This window comes from Petaurus breviceps, unplaced genomic scaffold (assembly GCF_028583685.1).
Source record: "Petaurus breviceps papuanus isolate PSGF00001 unplaced genomic scaffold, PetGlider_PUasm1.0 226, whole genome shotgun sequence".
Lineage (NCBI taxonomy): Eukaryota > Metazoa > Chordata > Mammalia > Diprotodontia > Petauridae > Petaurus > Petaurus breviceps.
In genome coordinates this window covers 10,539,903-10,559,588 of record NW_027185890.1, presented here as the reverse complement: position 1 = coordinate 10,559,588, position 19,686 = coordinate 10,539,903, and the positions used below count along the sequence as shown (strand labels likewise).

General features: G+C 36.0%; 1 protein-coding gene across 2 annotated transcripts in view; it reads left to right on the top strand.

Annotated features, from left to right (window-relative positions):
• EPB41L4B (erythrocyte membrane protein band 4.1 like 4B) overlaps positions 1-19,686 on the top strand; it is a 248,062-nt gene that overhangs the window by 92,739 nt on the left and 135,637 nt on the right. For both annotated transcript variants that reach the window (XM_069095377.1, XM_069095376.1), the window contains exons 3-6: positions 8,496-8,538; positions 10,936-11,014; positions 12,674-12,718; positions 15,254-15,306. In XM_069095377.1, coding sequence (XP_068951478.1) covers positions 8,496-8,538; positions 10,936-11,014; positions 12,674-12,718; positions 15,254-15,306 — 220 coding nt within the window. The remainder of the gene's footprint in view (positions 1-8,495; positions 8,539-10,935; positions 11,015-12,673; positions 12,719-15,253; positions 15,307-19,686) is intronic.

The following is a 19,686-nucleotide window of genomic DNA, read 5'->3' as shown; positions in this document are numbered from 1 at the left end:
ACTTTTGGGAAATGTTTCTTCAGTTCATTAAGCACTTAATGGACTGGGGTGGTGCTTGAGCTAATTAATGAGAAAGTTTGTATTAAAGAAAAAGAAAATGCTATTTTGGGATCATCAAAGTAAATAAGGAACAAGTGAAGTGGTAGGCTTAAATGTGACACAGAAATAAAAAAGTGATTAGACTGCTTTTTAAACCTACAATAGTCTGAGTTACCAACGAAATTTCTAGTCAGATTGCTTTGTGTCAGGAAATCAGGGAATTTTAAAAAATCTATGAAATTGGAATCAGACAAGATAGACATTCCCTGAGTCCCAAATCTCAAGCACATAGCTTGCCTTCATCTTCTGAGAAGGGAATATTTGAAATCAACATCCAGAAACACCTATTTTTGTATCCATTTTGGGTTCCCATATGTATGTACTAGGGAAGATCATATTTACTCATCAGCTAAGCAACTCCAGAGTTTCTGCCAACTTTTTGTGGATACAAGATTTGTTGAAACATAAGACATCCTCATATGAAAACTAATATTGTCCTTCCTGAGGTCACACAGGACCTCCTGGCCCTAAATCCCATCAATGATAAGACCCTGTGACTCTAGGGTCATTCTCTCAGCCTCATGACCTCATTTTTCTAGAGCAAGGGTGTATAGTCTGCTCTACTTTCCCAATATCAGAGTACCTCCTCATCTTCCCTTACTCAGAATTTTTGCCCAGGAATCTCCCTAGCCAGTTGACAAACCAAAGTCTGGTCAAGCATGTCACTAGCCAGTAAAATTCCAAACCATGAGTCCAGTGCTCATAAAACATAAAAAATCTTGGGATGTATTTAAGAAAAGGACTGAGATGCTTCTTTAGTTGTACTAGCTTATGGTTGTCCTTCTGAAATGTGGCTTGTATCTCATTTTGATAAAAATATTTACTGTTCAGGAAAGAACCAAGGCTCTTATAATATGTATTTGTAAGAAAATGAATATAGGAGATTCATCCACTCATTGACCTTCACTGGAGCCCTATCTCTTTTGTGGAAAAAAAAAGGAAAATGCTACACCAAGCCTGTTTATCAGCATCTTCAAGTAACTTAATGATAACAACTTTTCACCATGCTGTGTCAGCTTGAGGCCTGAGAGCATGAGGGGAAAACTATATTCCACTCCGCCAAGGAAATCTCAAAAACTAAGCAATGTTAGTTGAATTGTACAAAATCTCAGTAATCTTTTTAAAAAAATATTTCCCCCAATTACGTGTTAAAACAATTTTTAACATTTTTTTTAAGTTTTGAGTTCCAAATTCTCTCTTTCTCTCCCTTCTCTCCTCCCCCCATCCCTGAAATGGTAAGCAGTCTGATTAGGGTTATACATATGCAGTCATGTAAAACATTTCCATAATAGTCATTTTGTATGAGAAGACTCAAAAAATGGAAGAAAGAAAGAGAGACAAATAGTATACTTCAGTCTGTATTCAGAGAGTATCAGTTCTTTCTCTGGAGATGGATAGCATGTTTCATCATGAATCCTTTGGAATTGTCTGGGATCCCTATTATTGCTGAGAATAGCTAAGTCATTCATAGTTCTTCATTGTACAGTATTGCTATTACTGTGTACAACATTCTCTTGGTTCTACTCACTTCACCTTGCATCATATCATTTAAGTCTTTCCAGGTTTTTCTGAAATCATACTGCTTATCATTTCTTATAGCACAATAATTTCCTGCTGGGCAAATTACTTCTCTTTGCCTTAGTTTTCTTAACTGTGAAATGGGATTTAAAAAAAACACCTTACTTTCCAGGGTTTTTATGAGGATCAAATGAGATAATATTTGTAAAATGCTTAGTGCAATACCTGGCACATAGTCGGTGCCTAATAAATGCTTATTCTCTTACCTTTACCCAAGGTGAGAGGATCCCTTTTGAAGTTTCTTCAGTAATTAACCTAGAACCAATCACCATTGTGCATAGCCAGCAGTATACAGGCTTTATCAGTTTCTTATAGGCATTTTGTGATCATGTTTCTCTTCAGTTTCTTCATCTGTAAAATGAGGGGCTAACTTAGCAGACCTCCAAGGTCCCTTCTACCTCTCTATCTCTAAATTATGGTCCCTAATTTCCCTAAAAATTTTCCCTAAAAAAAAGAAGAGTAAGTCTATTTACCCACCTTAAAATCGTAACCATAATCCTTTTCACTTAATTTGAAAACGCTAGGTCTGTGCATCTACCTTAAAACAATCTTTATCATAACCCATTTTATATATTTTGAACCCTATTCACATTTTTGTTGTTGACATTAGTATCTCCTACTGGGTCAGAGGGTACATCTTCTCCTAAAGTCCCAGGTGCCTAAACCTGTTCATTTGCCCTAAAATTAAGTTCATTTCAATAGTTTGTTTTTAGACAGAGGGAATGTTCCATAATGGATAGGATGCTGCAATTAGGAAGACTTATGTTCAAATCCTACCCCTGATGAACTTGCTATGTGACTACAACTTAGACACCTGGCCTCTTGGGGGCTTAGTTTTCTCCTCTTTGCTTTGGGGATGGTAATAGCTGTAGGGCCTACCTCAAAAGGTTGTTGTGGGGCTCGAATGCAATTGTGTGTGTGTGTGTGTGTGTGTGTATACAGTGCTCTGCAAATGTTAAAGTTCCATATAAATGTGGCTTATGATTATTACTAATAAGATATGGTACCTACCTGAAGAAAGATAAAAAACATGTAGATCAATGAGAACTTTGATTAAATGCTTAAAAAATTACTTTTATGTTTCTTTCAAAATGTAGTTAAACAGAGATTGATAAGTAGAGTCTAGAGTCAGCAGGGTATATTAAGGTGTTCTCTTTCCTTTAAATTTTGTTATTGTTGTATTTGTTTGATCATAAAATTAGACTAGTTCATATACATATAAATATAAAATATTCATATATTTAGATTTAATATACCTATCCAACATATTATTACACATATATGTGTTTGGAAATATTCTTTGTAGAAGTATTCTGTGTACCCATGTGAGCAAATGAGATCATTAAGAGAGAGACTATTATTATTTTATTAAAAAGTTTATTATTTTAGGGAAAATCTATTTCATGCCCTTTATTACTCTTTATACTTCATGCACCCCTAAGAGAGCTATAGAGGCTACATTCTACAATAAAAACCTTCATCAGCCCTTTCCTGTCAGTGACAGGAATCTCATGCATGTCCCTAAGAAATAATCCACTCTCTGGGAGCATGCTTTGCAAATGCCATTCTTTCAATCCCAGCAGGTATTGTATATTACAGAAGTATTAGAATTGCAAAGTGCCTCAAAGGAAATGGCCCACTTCTTTTAGGGACCATGCTAGCAAATCAGCGACACCAACCTTAACACAAGCATTATTATACCCTTTACTACTTTCATGAACATATTTTACAGACTATACTTTTTTTGTTGGTAACTGGGGAGAATGGGGAATTGAATTCTGGAAATAATAGGTCATGGATAAGCTTAAGGTCAATCTCTACCAAAATTCTGAAATTATTAGTAAACTGGGAGAAAAAGAAACTGATCTACAGGAAGCAGAAAAGGTTCATTAAAGATGATGTTAAATCAAACTAACCTCATTTCCTTTCTTGATAAAGTTACTGGATGAGTGGGTCAGGAAGTACTGTAGGCAGAATGTACCTCCATTTCAGGAAGGCATTTTCTAAAGGTTTTCATAATATCCTTCCGAACATTAGCTTGTGAGCTCCTTGAGAACTCCAGTACTTATCACAGTGCCTGGCCCATTGTTAGTTTAATTGAATTGAACAAGATGGATAATGGTGCTCTGATTGATAGTAAAGCAGATTTCAAGTTGGTGGAACTATACCCCAAGAATATTGATTTATAAATTGATATCAGCCTGGCCAGAAGACTATTGAAATTTGACAGGGTTCTAGAACAGTTCTGTAACTGAAAATAAAGAAGGCCTACTTGATCACATTTGAGGATGAGACAAAGTCAGGAGAAAAAAAAAAAGAATCAGGGTCCAGAAAAGATCTTGACAGGTTTCAGGGATGAGCAAAAATTTTAGAGACAACATTTACTTTTGTTAAAAAAAATCAGCAGAGCAAATAAAGAATAAAGGAGGGTCAACCTTCAGGGACATGATATTCTTTAAAACAGAGGTCTGACAAACTGTGGGGGAGGGATTAAATTCCCACCTAACACTTATTTTTGTACAGCCTGTGTGCTAAAAATGGTTTTTATATTTTTAAATACGATAAAACTTTTTTTTTAAATATAAAGACCATTCTTAGCTGTTAAGCCATACCAGAGCATGTGGTGGTTTGCATTTATTTCACCCTAGGCAATAGTTTGCAGACCCTTGCTCTAAGAGCAACAGTTACCTGTCTGAAGGTGCAGATGTAACCAGCTTGAGGTAGAAACTATACCTTTGAGAACATTGTAATAATGGTAATGATGATGATAGTGTGTTTTCTGTAGCAGCAGTTGATGTAAAAAAAAAAAAAGGCTTTGAATGAGTTATCAGTGTTTAAATAGGCTGCATTAAAAGAAGCATGGTATCCAGAATGGGGTGGAAAATGTAGTCTTGTCAGATAAAGTGCTATTTGGAGTTAGGAAGATCTGGATTCAAATTCAGCCTCTGATATTTAATAGCTGTGTTGTTATTCAGTTGTGCTGGACTCTTCATGACCCTATGTAGGATTTTCTTTGCAAAGACACTGGAGTAATTTGCCATTTCCTTCTCTAGATCATTTTACATAGGAGAAAACTGAGGTCAACAGAGTTAAGTGACTTGCCTGGGGATCACACAGCTAGGAAGTGTCTGAGGACAGGTTTAAAATCAGGTCTTCTTGATTCCAGATCTAGTGTTCCTTAATATGCCATTTAGATGCTTCAACAGCTGTGTGGCCCTGGGCAAATCACTCTTTGAGGCTTAGTTTTCCCTTCTATAAACTGGAGGGATTGGACCAGATTGCCTCTCAGGTCTCTTTCCACCTTTATATCTATGATCTCTGTGGTCTATGTTCTCACTGTACTCTCTATATTGGCTAGACGACTTTTTTCTTGTTCTGCTTAGTTTTACACTACATTTTAAGGAGTACAATGGGAAATTGGAGTGAGTGTAGAGGAGGCAAATTGAAACTATGTAATGAGGAAACTGGGGCTGTTAGCCTGGAAAAGACTTGTGGACACATAATTCATGCATCCCTGAGGATGGCAAAGTTATAGAAACTACATTCTGCGGTAGAAGCAATCACCTTTTTCATGTCAGCTACAGGAATCTAGCACATGGTCCCAAAGAAGAAATAACCACTCTCAGGAAAGTTCAATATTTGAAAGGCTCTTGGAGAGTAAGCAAATTGGTTTACTCTTTGTAGGTCTAAAGGGCAGAACTAGAACCAGTGGGAATTCCAAAGAGGAAGATTTTGTTTCAAGAAAAAGAAGAACTTTATAATGATATTAGCAATTAAAAAATGGATTGAACTACTTGTGGTGATTTTCTTTTTTTCTTTAAACAAGAAGCTAGATGACTATCAGAGTTGTAAAGAAGACAATTATTCCATGTCTTTTTAAAAAAAATTTTAATTTAAAAAAATAATTTTTTTGCAGGGGGAATGGTAGGGCAATTGGGGTCAAGTGACTTGCCCAAGGTCACATGGCTAGTAAGTGTTGAGTGTCTGAGGCTGGATTTTAACTCAGGTCCTCCTGATTCCAGGGCCAGTGCTCTATTCACTGCACCACCTGGTTGCCCCCTATTCCATGTCTTATAATAGCTATTCCTCCACCTAAACTGGGTTCGTATGCCTCCAATCTCTTCGCTCCCCAGTGCATCCTTTCCTCAGCTGCCAAAATAACTTTCTGATAGCTTCTATCTAATCTTGTCATTTTGCTTTAAAAAAAAGTGGTTCCTCACTGCCTATGGGATTTTTTTTAAAAATGCCTTTGCTTGACGTTTAAGACCTGCTACAATCTGGTTCCCACCTATCTAAGAGCAGCCTTATTTCATAGTCTTCTCCTTCACAAATACTCTGTTCCTGCCGAACTGGATTGCTGGCTATTCGCCAAAGTTGGCATTCCAGTGGGTAACTTCATGCACTCGTATAAGCCATCCCCTTCCCCTCCCCGGCTACCACCTTGCCCTCTTGCCCCATGTCCACCTTTAAGATGTCTTCCTTCAAAGGTCAAGTGCTGCTGCTTCTCCTCAGAACCTTCACTGATGGTACTATATTTATTTGTGTATATTCTGAATTCCCACCCACTCCCAGATAGAATTCAGTTCCCTCCTTTCAGTCTTTGTATCTTTAACACCTAGCACTGTGCTCCATGCTTTACTGGTGTTTAAAATGATGCTTATTGAGTTGAATTGCAGTCACTTAAGTGATTAGGTTTGTTTATTTCTGTACCAGATGTCTACAGATTACTAGTTTAAAATGCTAGAAAGCATATTTTCAAAAACCACCCATATTTTACTTTTTATAATCCTTGCCTTTTTGCTGTTAGTTGCTCTAACTGCTGTCAGCATGCCTATCTGTTGTCTTAATAACCAGCTGACACAGTGGATAGAGTGTTGGGCTTCTGAATTCAAATCTGCCCCAGGCACTTAACTCTGTCTGCCTCAGTTTCCTCACCTGTAAAATGAGAATATTAATAATAGTACCTGAATCTCCCTGGGTTGTTGTAAGGATCAAATGAGATCATATTTGTAAAACTCTTAGCATATTTTGTTCATTTATTTCAGTCCAACTCTTCATGACCCCATTAGGAATTTTCTTGGCAAAGATACTGGGAGTGATTTGCCATTTTCTTCTCCAGCTTATTTTACAAATGAGGAAATTGAGGCAAACCAGGGTTAAGTGACTTGCCCAGGATCACACAGCTAGGAAGTATCTGAGGCCAGATTTGAACTCAGTTCTTCCTGATTCCAGGCCAGGTACTCTTTGCACTACACCACCTAGTTTGGCCCATAGTAGGTGCCTAATAAATGCTTGTTCCTTTCCCAGACCCCTTATATTATACAGAGTTCTCTGTGAGTACTTGTCTCCCTTATAGAGTAAAACATGTATGTGTGTGTGTGGGGGGGTTACATATACATACAACACATTTATTGCTGTATATCCTGTAAAGGAACAGAAGGCACTAAAAATGTAGAAGCAGTAAATGTTTTATGGATGATGGATTCATGGTTATGGACTTTAGAATCAGTATGTGTAGACTATATTGGTAATAGTCATATCATGGCTCATTTTAAAATACCCAACTTTTAAACTTTTTTGTTGTTGTTTGTCAGGAACCTTTTTGAATAACAGATGGTGTGACTGGGCTACACCTGTGTTATTTTTTTTTTTTTTTGGCAAATAGAACTCTAATTTTGAATAACAACATCCAAAGTGGGGGGGGGGGAGTGAGTAACAGTATCCTATTTTCCTCCTTTTGTAAAGAATAAGTTTGATATTTAATATTTCAAAATGTCATTCAATAGAAATTAAGCTATTAATGCTAGTTTGTGGATAGGACACAAAGGAGATAACTAACAGATATGCCATTCTTTGCAGACTTTAAAAGACAATATAAATACTAGGTTATTAGGTATTACTTTATGGAAACTTTTATTTGAATAGTTATATGTATAATTTTGGGGTAGGCACTGTCCTAGGTTCTGGGTCCCTGCCCTCAAAGAGCTCATGGTCTAATGGGAGAGATAGCATGGAAACAGCTAAGTATATACAGCACATGTAGATTGGATAAATTGAAACAGAGAATATACTAGCATTAAGAGGGGTCAAGAAAGAGTGTGTAGAGGTGAGTTTTTAGCTGGGACTTGAAGGAAGCCAGGGAAGGTGGAGATGAGAAGAGAGAACATTTCAGGCATGGGGGAACAGCCAGTAAAAATCCCACATGAAATCATTTTATTTAGGGAGAAGAAAACTATATTAAAAGTAAAAATATATTATTGAATCTTGTTAAAATAAAAAAAAAACTTAGGCACAGGCATTTTAAACCTTAGTCTTTCTGTGTCAAACATAGGTCTCAATTAGACTTTTTCTTTTCCAATTCACAGAAATATGGAGGCATCATGAATTTTCATTTCATACCTTTTATGGTTTGCAGGGTAAGGAAAGGCAGAGAAAGATGGCAATAATGTTATTACCATAAGTTCGTAACAGCTTGCCTCTTTACCCTTGGCAGTACTAAGGAAAAAATTGTACTTAGAGTAGGGAGATTTGTTGGAACTCCTTTGGAATGCTTAGGTTTCATTTCAGAAAGGAAAAGCAATGCATTCCCAAGCATCTCAATTTTGGAAAATTGTTTCAAAAAGTAAACACCTGTTAAAGCTTGCAAGCACGCAGATCTGCCTGTTAGAAGGAAATAAAGAATTTTAAAACTTTTAAAGTTGCTGCAGTATATTCTTGTGTGGAATATTGGATGTCTTTGATAAAGTAGACTTACATTATGTTGAATTGCGTGATATTTATGATGAATGAGGCCTTAATAAACATTTTCTTTCTTCTAGCACTGGCTGGACCATTCAAAACCTATTAAGAAGCAAATGAAAAGTAAGTAACCCCAGATGAAAATTACTTGTTTTGTTCCTTTTCTTTGGAATTAATGTAAAGCATCTTGTCTTATACATTTGAGTTGTTATATTTTTATTAAACCCGAAACCACTTGAAGGCAGAATTAATTTTAAATTAAAAATTCAAAGATTTGCAAGTTGGCCAAAAGTTGTTAAAGCCCAAGTGTGGAAAATTTTAAATAGTCTTTAAAAGATCAGAATGTTCTCATTTATAAAGAAGCTTAACTGTAGTTGAAGGTTTTCAACCATACACTCCTGGTAGAGAAAAACAATGATTCATGCAATATTCAGAAAATTTGTTTGCTTAACATAACAGTGAAATGTCATCTAGTCACCTGCATTTAGTACTTGCTCATATGTCTTATTTATTTTCTGAAGGTCCCTTAGAGCATATTGGATATAAAACAGAATCACAAACATGTATAACTATATATAGGACTTGATCCATCTCATTTTACCAATGCGGACATTGAACATTACTTCAATAACTTTTCCAAAGATTGATTCTCTGGAAAATATTTATAAATATAATTGAATGGTATTCATAAGTTTCAAAACATTTGTTTTCCTCATCCTCCATCTTCTTGTCCCCAATGTATTCATAGTACACTCTTGAAAGTTGTCCTTAATATTGTATAGCATTAAAGAAGTGACACCCATATGCAGCCAGGTGGTGCAGTAGACTGAGTACTGGATCTGGACTCAGAAGACTTGAGTTCAAATTCAGCATCAGATACTAACTGTGCGATTCTGGGCTAGTCACTTACCTATTTGCCTCAATTTCCTCATTTGTAAAATGGAGATAATAATTGCCCCTACCTCCCAGAATTTTTGTGAGACTAAAATGAACTCATATTTGTAAAGTTCTTGGCAAACCTTAAAGCACTATTGTATAAATGTTAGCTATTATGAACTGTTGCCTAAGCTATATTATTAAGAGCTCTTTGGAGTTGAAGGAACTGGGTTTGAATCCTGGGTCTTTTATTACCATTGTGATATTAGGCAAGGAGGAAGGAAATAAGAGACTATTAGCAATTCGCTCAACCTCCTTTTGCATAAGCTTTCTCTTTTGCAAAATGAGGGGGTTGGTTTAAAGTGACCCATAGCTCTAGATTCTATGATACCGTTTCTGTGCCTGCCTTATCCCTTTAAAAACATTTTTTAAGTTGGTAACTCAAGTTTTCATATCACATTCATTTTCAAATATAACATTCCTATACAGTAAATATCCCTTAGAACAAAAGTTTTGGGGCAGCTAGGTGGCACAGTGACTAGAGCATTGGCCCTGGAGTCAGACAGACCTGAGTTAAATGTGGCCTCAGACATTTGACACACTAACTAGCTATGTGACCTTGGGCAAGTCACTTAACCCCAATTGCCCTGCCTTTCTCCCACTCTAAAAAAAAGAATAAAGGTTTTAAAGTGAAAAAAAGAAAAAAATTTGGCAAAATTGACTGTCAGACAGTATATATAATATTTTATACACATATTTTCTCCCCTCCTCTCCCCCCCCCCCCCCCCCGGTAAAGGAGACAAGTGCATTTCCCCAATTCTTCTTTGAGTTAAAGTTTGGTCATTGCAATTATACAATATTTAGGTTGATTTTTTTTTGCTTTTTGTTTTGTTTTTACATTGTACTTATTGTATATATTGTTTTTCCTTTTTTGCTTACTTAATTCTGCATCACTCATATGCTTCCTTTATTTCTCTAAATTCTTCATCTGTATCTATCTATATCTATATCTAGTTTGTGAGAGCACAGTAATAATCCATTATATTCATATGCTACAGTTTATGTAACCATTTCCCAGTTGAATTCTTTGCTGCCACAAAATGTGATAAAATATATAAACATACACGTGTGTGTATCTATATCTGTATATGTTTTTGTGGACATTTCTTTCACCTTCTCAGAGAATATACTTGTCAGTGTAATTTCTGGGTCAAAATCTATAGAAATTTTAGTCACTTATATTTCTTTCCACATCTCTTCCAAGAATTATTGGACTAATTTAAAGCTTTACCAACAATATATTAATGTTTGCTTTTTAATATCACAAATATTTCATTAAAAGTTATTATTGGTTTGAAACATTTTAGGATCAGAGATGAAAGCAAGAATTCATCTAATCCTAGGTGACTTTTCTATAAGACTACACCAGCTAACTTTTCTGTCTTTAATCCAGAGCAATGTCTTTTTACACTGTGTTTATCAGACTTGGGGGAAAAATGATTGTTATTACTTAAGGTTTTTTCCCCCTCCACTGTTGTACCACTTAATACAATGACTAATATGTTACTAATTTAATTTATTTATTTTTTCCTTTGGTCACTCTGTGATCTTCAAACTTTGGGAAAACCATCTCCAAATGTGTAGTTGGATCTGCTTATGTTTTGCACTTTCGAATTAAATACTATTCTTCAGAACCGAACAACCTTCGAGAAGAGTTTACAAGGTAGGACATGATCCTAAACATATTTCTAAATTTGTATTGCATTTACAATATGTGGGGTGTCCTTGGACATTGTTGTTACATTTTCCTGTTTGCTCTTTAGCCTCCCCATTTTTTCTTTTGTTGGATCATGTATTTTATATTTCTGTTGAATCCCAGGATTTCTCTGTCTCCTTGCCCATCTCTGTTCTGTACTTGGTTAAACAACTTGGTCTTTACTGCCTCATCTTTCAGGTGACTAAGAAGACAGAGATGTAGTTCCTTGTCTCCCTTTTACTTTTCTGAGACTTTATGTAAATAAATTCATTGTGCTGTTATTTTGGATCTTATTTCACAGAATTTAACAACAGGTGCACTTTCCCCAGCCACAAATTTCTCCATTTATTTTGAGTAAGAGGACTCTCTAGCAGATACTACCTTAATTTTTCCTAGGGGAAAGAAAATACTTTTCCTCCCTTTTAAAAAAGAAAAAAATTAATCTTCAGTCCTTAAGTAGCAGTAATAATTTGTGGCAATTGTTTCCAAAAAGCTCCCAGCATCGTTGTAAGGATTAATGTCTTTTACTCCTCTACTAGATTATTTTTCAGGCCCAATAATACTGTATTCCTATGTATTTCCTATATATAATTCTCTTACAAAATGGAGATAGTGTGAAGGCAGAAAGCAGTTGCCAGAAAAATTATGTTTCAAATGTTGTGATATTTCTCCCTTTTGGTACTAGTATGACAATCAGCTGTAGCTTCTCCCTAAGAATTGACCTTATTGTCTCCCTGAATATGAAAAGCAAAGTTCATTGTTGGTTGAACTCTAGTTTGAAGCAGTAAAAAAAATTGTTTTCAGTCATATTTCACACAAAACCTATTTCCCCTTACTTCACTTTTAATTAAATATAATATTCTTCACCCATCCCTCGTTTATCTAGAGTACAGAAAAAGTTTGTCTGCATTTCATTCTTATTTTGAAATTCCTAAAAATAATTCACCTAGTTACTCAGGAACCCTTTCATTCAAACCTGTTGCATATAAACATCATTGAAACCATGAAACATTTAGCTTTGGTGAAACATGTTCATATTAATTTGTCTGCTACCTCCCCATTACACTATGCCCCCATCTTTTATTTCATATAGGTCACCTTTACTATCAAAATCAGCGCTTTTCCCCCACTTCTTTTGGTGTGTGCTTAAAACAATTAATTGCTAATTACAAAGTCAGCTTTAGACTTTCCTATGAGTCTGGCAAATGAAGACTGTAGGTGGTTCAGGATGCGTCAGGACAGATGTCTTGTTGTTTTATTGGAAGAATTGCATACATATTTGCAATTTTTTTTGTCCTGTGTTGTTTATTCTCTTCTCAAGCTTTAAGGACATTTTTGAGGTATACTTGTTGGACTGTACAATGTTCCATAGCAGAGCTTACAAATATCTTGTGATTTCTGTAAAATGCATGTTTCTTTAGTAGATTCTGGGGCATACTTCAGGAGATAAGTCCTATAGAGGAAAGTCTTCTACAAATGCTGAAATTTTATTTGAATATCTCTTTATAGTTCAAAATTGTTCAATAAAGATTTAATGTGTGGGGTAGTATTTACAATGGGAAATTTGGGAATGGTAGAGACTTGGAAAGACCACACTATTTGTTGACTTTTGTATCTATTTGTTAGGTACCTGTTTGTATTACAACTCAGGCATGACATTCTTTCAGGAAAGTAAGTATGTTTTTGTTACAAACTCTGAACCCTGGCTAGGTACTAATGTGCATTGTTTTAGTTCTATTAGCCATTTTCCTTTTCAAAATAAAAAAATCCCATCAACTTTTATTAAGTGATCTATTATTTGTGCCATATCATCATTTCCTTTTTTTAAAAATACTCTGTAGCTTGAATTATTTGAAAAAATATATTCTTTTTAAAGTGATGTGCATTCAGATATCTTAGTCTTTCCAATCATATCACTGGCCTGTTCATGATGGTTTTTGTTCTATTTGCTGTAAAATACATTATTAGTATGTATACAGGTACGTGTATTTTCACAAATATCCCATTCATCACTGTCTGTATTTAAGTAATGTGAAGGGGTTACTTCCTGAGTCAGATGGAAAGAGAATTTTCATTTTGTCATTATCTTTCCCTCTCTTAAAAATAGATTTCTAGCATTATTTCTTTTAGTCTCTGAGTTTTAAGAATAACTTATTAAAATATTTTGGTACTAAAGTGTTCAATTTCACATGAAGTACTCTTTTACATGAAATATGAATCTAAATAATCATAGCTTTTATAATTATTTCATGTTTTCAGCATCTGCAGTTAATTAGTTCTTTCCATCACGTGAATGCTAGGAATGTGTGTGAATAATTTTGAGTAAATATTTAAAAGCCCAAATACCTGCTGGTATGGATAGCAAATACAGTTTTATCCCTGATTTTGGTATTTGCTATGACCTTTTGAAACTTGGGAAAGGTAAATGGAATATACAATAATGAAATAAATAGACTGTATTTATTTATATATAAATTCATGTATTTGTCTGTTTCAGCAGTGCCACGCAAATCTTAGATCCTTAATATTATGTTCATATATTGTGTGTGTATATGCATTGCCGTTAATGATGCCTCCTTAGAGTATTAGAAATGGATTATTGTTGGCTTTTTTGCCAAAGTCAATTCTGTAGGAAGGGAAAGTTTGCCTTTTGCATGTTCAAAGCATGCTTGGACTAGAAGAAAACATCAATGTATCATTTCCCTTTAGGACAGTCAAAAATATGGTCGATTCTAACTGTATCAGGTCAGTGGTTATATTGTAGTGCCCTGAGGCCAATGGACTAAAGCCTGGAAAATTGAGCTATTTTTTTTAATAGTATCAAAGCCAGTTAGTCTCCTTCCATTTCTGAAAGGGGATGGACTTTTGTATTTTAAACAAGATAGGAAACTGTAAATACATATGAAAAGATCAAACAGTTTATTTTGATTTTGAACATTTAACTCTTTATTCACACCTTAATAAAGTTAAGAAAGTTGCCAGACAATTTAATTAAGGAAATTGGCTCTTTCAATGTTGGACCCCATTTTCCTGGTTTGACTTTTTTAGTCATGCCACAGAATTTGGCTAGGTTCCAGAAAGGAAGAGACCTCAGGGTGAAGTGAGTTATCTTTTTGCAAATAATCCTGTTAACTATAGTTTCTTCTTTGAGATATAAGCAAAGTATATACTACCAAAAGGAAAGAGTAGAAAATCTGGTGAATGTAGTAAAAAGAATCTTTAGTATCTACAACTGTTTCCCACTTTAAAGTAAGCTTAAATTTCTTCCCATGATTAAACATTGCTATCACATCTGGATTAATACTTAGAATGAATACAGTTAATTGAAGAATAGTGATTTGTCTTCTAGAGGTAGGGAACCTGCAGCCTCCAGTGGCCTTATAGGTCCTTGGGTGCAGTCCTCTCACTGAGTCCACGTTTTACAGAACAAATCCTTTCATTAAGGGGATTTCAGTCAAGGGGCTGCAGTTGAAGACCTAGAGGGCCACATGTGGCCTCAAGGCTGCAGGTTCCCACCCCTGGTCTTGACTCTACTTTTAGAATAACTGAGTCAGTATATGGCAAACTTTCCTTTAATAACAAGAAACAATACTGTATCGATCAATCAATACTGTATCAATCAACCAAGAAACAATACTGTGTCAATACTGTACCAATCATATCACTGGCCTATTCATGATGGTTTTATCAGCTGGAGAGATGTTTTTAGAGTCAAAAAGACCTAGGTTTCAGTCCAGCCTCTGGCCCATATTGGCTCTGTGACCCTGAGCAGACCCTCTCAGCCATGACAACTCTCTTAAGACTCAATGTTGCAGAACAGTCGCCAGTCTTCATGTAAAGGAAGTTTCCTCACTGGGAGTTCCCTATAACAAGTAAATCACTGAGGGGAAAAGCCTCCAACATTGCATTCCACTGTTTTCTATCCCCTAGAATAATTTTATTTAATTCTTTTACAAAATGGATAGACATTGTATATAGATTATAATATTTCATCAGATACCAAGCATTGTGAAACATTGCTTTTCATATTCTGAAATAAGCACTCTGAAATGGTTCGTGTTTGGTTGTTTCTGTCTTAAAATATGACTTCAGAATATAACAAAGAATAAAAATAGGGATCCAGATTTTCTTAGATACTTAAAAAAATCTATTTTGTTGTACATCTAAGAAAGATATGTATTCTGAGCTAATTTCTTTTCTTTGAAGATTGAAATGCCCATATGAGACTGCTGTGGAGCTAGCTGCCCTGTGTCTTCAAGGTAGGAAATCATTTGGAAGTTATTTGCATTCTGAAACTATATGTAATAATACTGCAGTGGTGAGTCTACTGGCTTTAATGTTACTATTAAATAATTGTACCATAGTTTATGGTGATAAATGTTGGCGTGTGCAGTCATTAAAATCCTCTAACTTCAAATAAAATAGTCCTGATATTCACTAATAAAGCCACAGATGCACTAATAGGTTAAGGGATGGTCTATACTATCTAACTATCCATTTTCTAGCTTATTTGTCTGGTTAATGAGAAGCAGTGGTAAAATGCATAGAGTGTCAGGCTTGGAGCCAGGATTCCAGTCTTGGATTTTGACAATTACTAATTATATGACCTTGAGTATATCATTTAACTTTCACCTACCCCAAGCAACATCCTAGGACCTCTCCATCATGTCAAAGAGAAGGATGTGATTTTTCTGCAATGATGGAGGAATTTCCCTCCTGAGGAGTTCCCCATGCCAATGACATCACAGATCCTTCATATATTTTCATATTAATCATCTGCTCTTTTATTATTGTGAAAAGCTGTTTCTAAATTTAACACAATCTTTTTTTAATTATAAGGAAAATATTTTGCCGTGTTTTAAACGTACTAGATTAATTCCTTTTTACTGTATAATTTTCTCATATCAGAGTCAAATCTTTTATTTTGATGTAATTAAAGGCTCATATAAACTGTGTTATAGACATCAAAGTATAATGATGTTCAGTTTAGAGGAACAGGACCAACAATTGGGACACATTTATAGTTACCTTCATTATGAAGGTAAAAATAGAATTTGTCTCCCTGATAATTATGAAAAGGGAGTACATTTCATCTGTCTGTGATATTCAAAAATAGTATTCTTATTTTGTGCCAATTTGGAATATTTTGCAGTGGAAAGTTAGTAGTGCTAGACCATTTTGCCTCCTTTGACACATGAGAGCAAGTAGAAACAGAGATTGCTGCTCTTATTTCTGTAAATTCTGTAATTTCAAAGTACAGGATTTCAGTGTGATGAATACTTGTGTTTAATGTTGCAGGGCACACACCTTGGGGGATGATATAAATTTTCCTTAAAACGATATTATTCAAAGTGTAAAAAAAAAAACCCAAGATTTGTACTTTAAAAAAAAAAAGGTATACCAATTAACTCATTTGGGGTAAGGGCTAGATAGAAGACTCATAGAGAAAAATGAGACATTGGACAATTAGATTACTCCTGTGATAAAGCATTGCAAGGTAAGGCATTTGATGTAGGAATCCCAGGGAAAGAAAACAGATATGGAAGTTAGGGGAAGAAAGCAGATATGGAAGTTATTTGAGGATAGGAAGAAAACATTGAGTAGACTTGCTACTATTTTACATTTTAAAAAATGGGAAAGTTGAAAATTCTTAAGTATGAAAGCCTCCTCCCTCATTTTCCTATTCTCTCTTTTCTTTACTAATTGTTTTATTTTTAGTTTTTTATTTACTGATTGTTATCATGCTACTCTTTGCAAACAAAGCCAGACAAGAAATGTCATTTAAATGCAGATAATCAAGTATTTTTCCTTTAAATCAGTAACAACTTTAAAAGTCTAGATTACTGCCGAATTATCTCTGGCTTCACAGACATCATGGAGAAAGGATCCCAGCCACCCCAGTTTGGTTTGGGAGACTGGTGGGGTTGACTTTTGGGATTTTGGAAGGAAATGGTATGATTAAACAGCAATCTTACCCAATGCAAAATGTCCTTGGAAGCCTTCATTTGGATTCAGTCAAAGGGTCACACTTGAGGACCTAGAGGGCCACATATGGCCTTGACACTGCAGGTTCCCCACCCCTGCTCTAGAACTTCCTTTCATGTGCTGAGTAGGAAAAAATAAAATATGCCAACCAAAAATATTTTCCCAAAAGACTCTTCGGCCTCCAGAAAAAAAGATTTTTCAGGCCAAGTTTAGACTTCTTGAGAGTTGTTGCCCACCCAAGAACATTACTTAGAATAAGACTAGCCTCTTGGAATAAGAAAGTTAAAGTTGTTCTGTGACATTCACTCTTTATCAATCTGTAGTCAAACCTAGAAGCGTGAAATTATTTCCTGTCCCATTCATAGCATTCCCAATCTCATGAGGTAAGCTTATAGCAATGACTTAGGCTTCCTTGTGGAACAAAGAATAGTTTTTCTTCCTGTTATCTTGTCATTTTAGAAAAATCAGTAGCCAAAATGCTGTCGAAGGCTGTAAAAGATCACCTTCCCCTTGGTCCTCCTTGTATCTACTTCAGATATAAGCCTGTCACCAAGGGTTTGAATTAGGTACCCATTATACCACTGTCCAGATTTGGAGAGATAAAACACTTGGAGCAATTAGAGTTATACAGGATAATATATAATCCAGTCCTAGATTAAATAATATAGGCTACGAACATTATAGGAATTGAAAAACTCATAGAATCACAGTGTTGGGTACCACCCAAGATATTTGCCAGTGATTCAGAGAATTCTTGGGGAGGAGAGGGGAGTATAAATGAAGCAAGATCCAGTTTGGGGAGATAAAGAACCAAAAGTAGAAAGCAGGCCAAGTTGCTCTTATGTTGTAGGGTGCTGTATTCCTAAGGTCTTAAGATAGTTCTGAAGTCCAAGGCAAGATTTTTAGTGCCAAGGGGTCCTCGTTCAGTTAGGAAACAGTATGTAAGGAGTACCAGGCAATTTGACCATTTCTATAACTCACTCTGATCCTAAAGCCTCAGTCTTTTTACATTGACTGCTTGCTTTTTAAGCTTTTATGAATGTTCTGTTGTAGTCATTTACAAGGTCCACTTAAGCTACCTTCTAACTTAGCCACACCCTTCAGGTCTGGGGTTCCTATACCAAGAGTTGTACCAAGAGATCTCAAAAATCTAACCACATCCATAGGATGAAAGCATGAAACAACAAATTCCTACTACATTCCAAGCTGGGATACAAATACTGAGGCAACTGGATGTGCAATGCATAGAGCACATGACCTAGAGTCAGGAAGGCTTGAGTTCAAATCCACTCAGACATGTACTAGCTGTGTGACCTTGGGCAAGTCACTTAACCTGTTTGCCTCGGTTTCCTCATCATTAAAATGGGGATAAATAATAGTCCCTACTTCCTAGGATTGTTATGAGGATCAAATGAGATAATGAATTAAAGCATTTAGCACAGTGCCCGGCAGAATAGTAAGCACTGTATAAAATGTTAGCTATTATTACAAAGGATAAAGCAATATTCTCTGTTAAGGAGAGAATTCAAATCATTTGTGGGCATAGCGGGTCACAGCTAGGAAGATACAAGTTTCCATTATGTCTAGTAATAATCTCGGATTACTGGGGGGGGGGTGATAGTCATCCAGTTTTCCCTTTACCCCAGAATCAGTCATTCAACAACTATTTGTTAAGATACCTGGAACAAGTCAAGCACTGGACTAGGTTTTGGGGAGCAAAATTCTTTGGGACCAGCAAGCAGTATACCACTCTACCCAAGCCTATTGAGTGGAAAGGAGGGAGATCAGCATGTGCTGTGGGTGGTAGGAAGGGCTAGGGTCTAAGGCAGAGGTAGGTCTTAGCTCCATCAGCCCTGGGCACAGTGTTCAGTAAACTCCAGTGATTACCTGAGTGTGGAACTGGAAGGCTTTAAATAGAGAGGGGAAGGTGGGGCTGGAGTAGGGCTTTTCAGGATCTAAGAACTTCCCCCCAGGAAGCTCATCTTACTGTCCCTAGGTGGCTTATGGTAGCAGTGGGGCTCTCTACTCCTCCCTGGTGGCGAGCATATGATCTGCAGGCCCTTGCTGACTGTCATACAGCAAGAAGCCAGACTCAGAGCAGAGAACAAGCAGCCTCTATCTTCTATCTCCAAACAAGCTTGGTTTTGTATTACTTTTGTTGGTCCCCTCTCCTTCATCCCTGCTTCTGTTGACCTGATTTTTGATTTTAGATCCTCTGGCATAGAGATGGGACTTGAAATGAGGAGACCTGGGAATGAATTCAGGTCATTAATTGCTCAGATATTTGATAGCTGTGTGATTGTAAGGAAGTCTTTTCAACCCTCAGATCTTCAGTGTCCTATTCTGTAAAACTGGAATAATAAGACATAATGATAGCTAGTGTTTATATGGTGTTTTAAGGTTTTGCAAAGTCCATTACATATGTTACCTTATTGATTGCCACAACAATCCTGTGCGGTAGATGCTACCCCATTTTACAGATGAAGAAACTGAGATCAGTAGTAAGAGGCTGAGACCACATTTGAGTTCAGGTCTTCCTTACTCAAAGTCCAGTGTTTTAGCTGCCTTTATCCATCTCATAGGGTTGCTGTAAGGAAAGTGCTTTACAAACTTTGAATTATTGTATTGGAGAGATAATATGATGTATTGGCTCA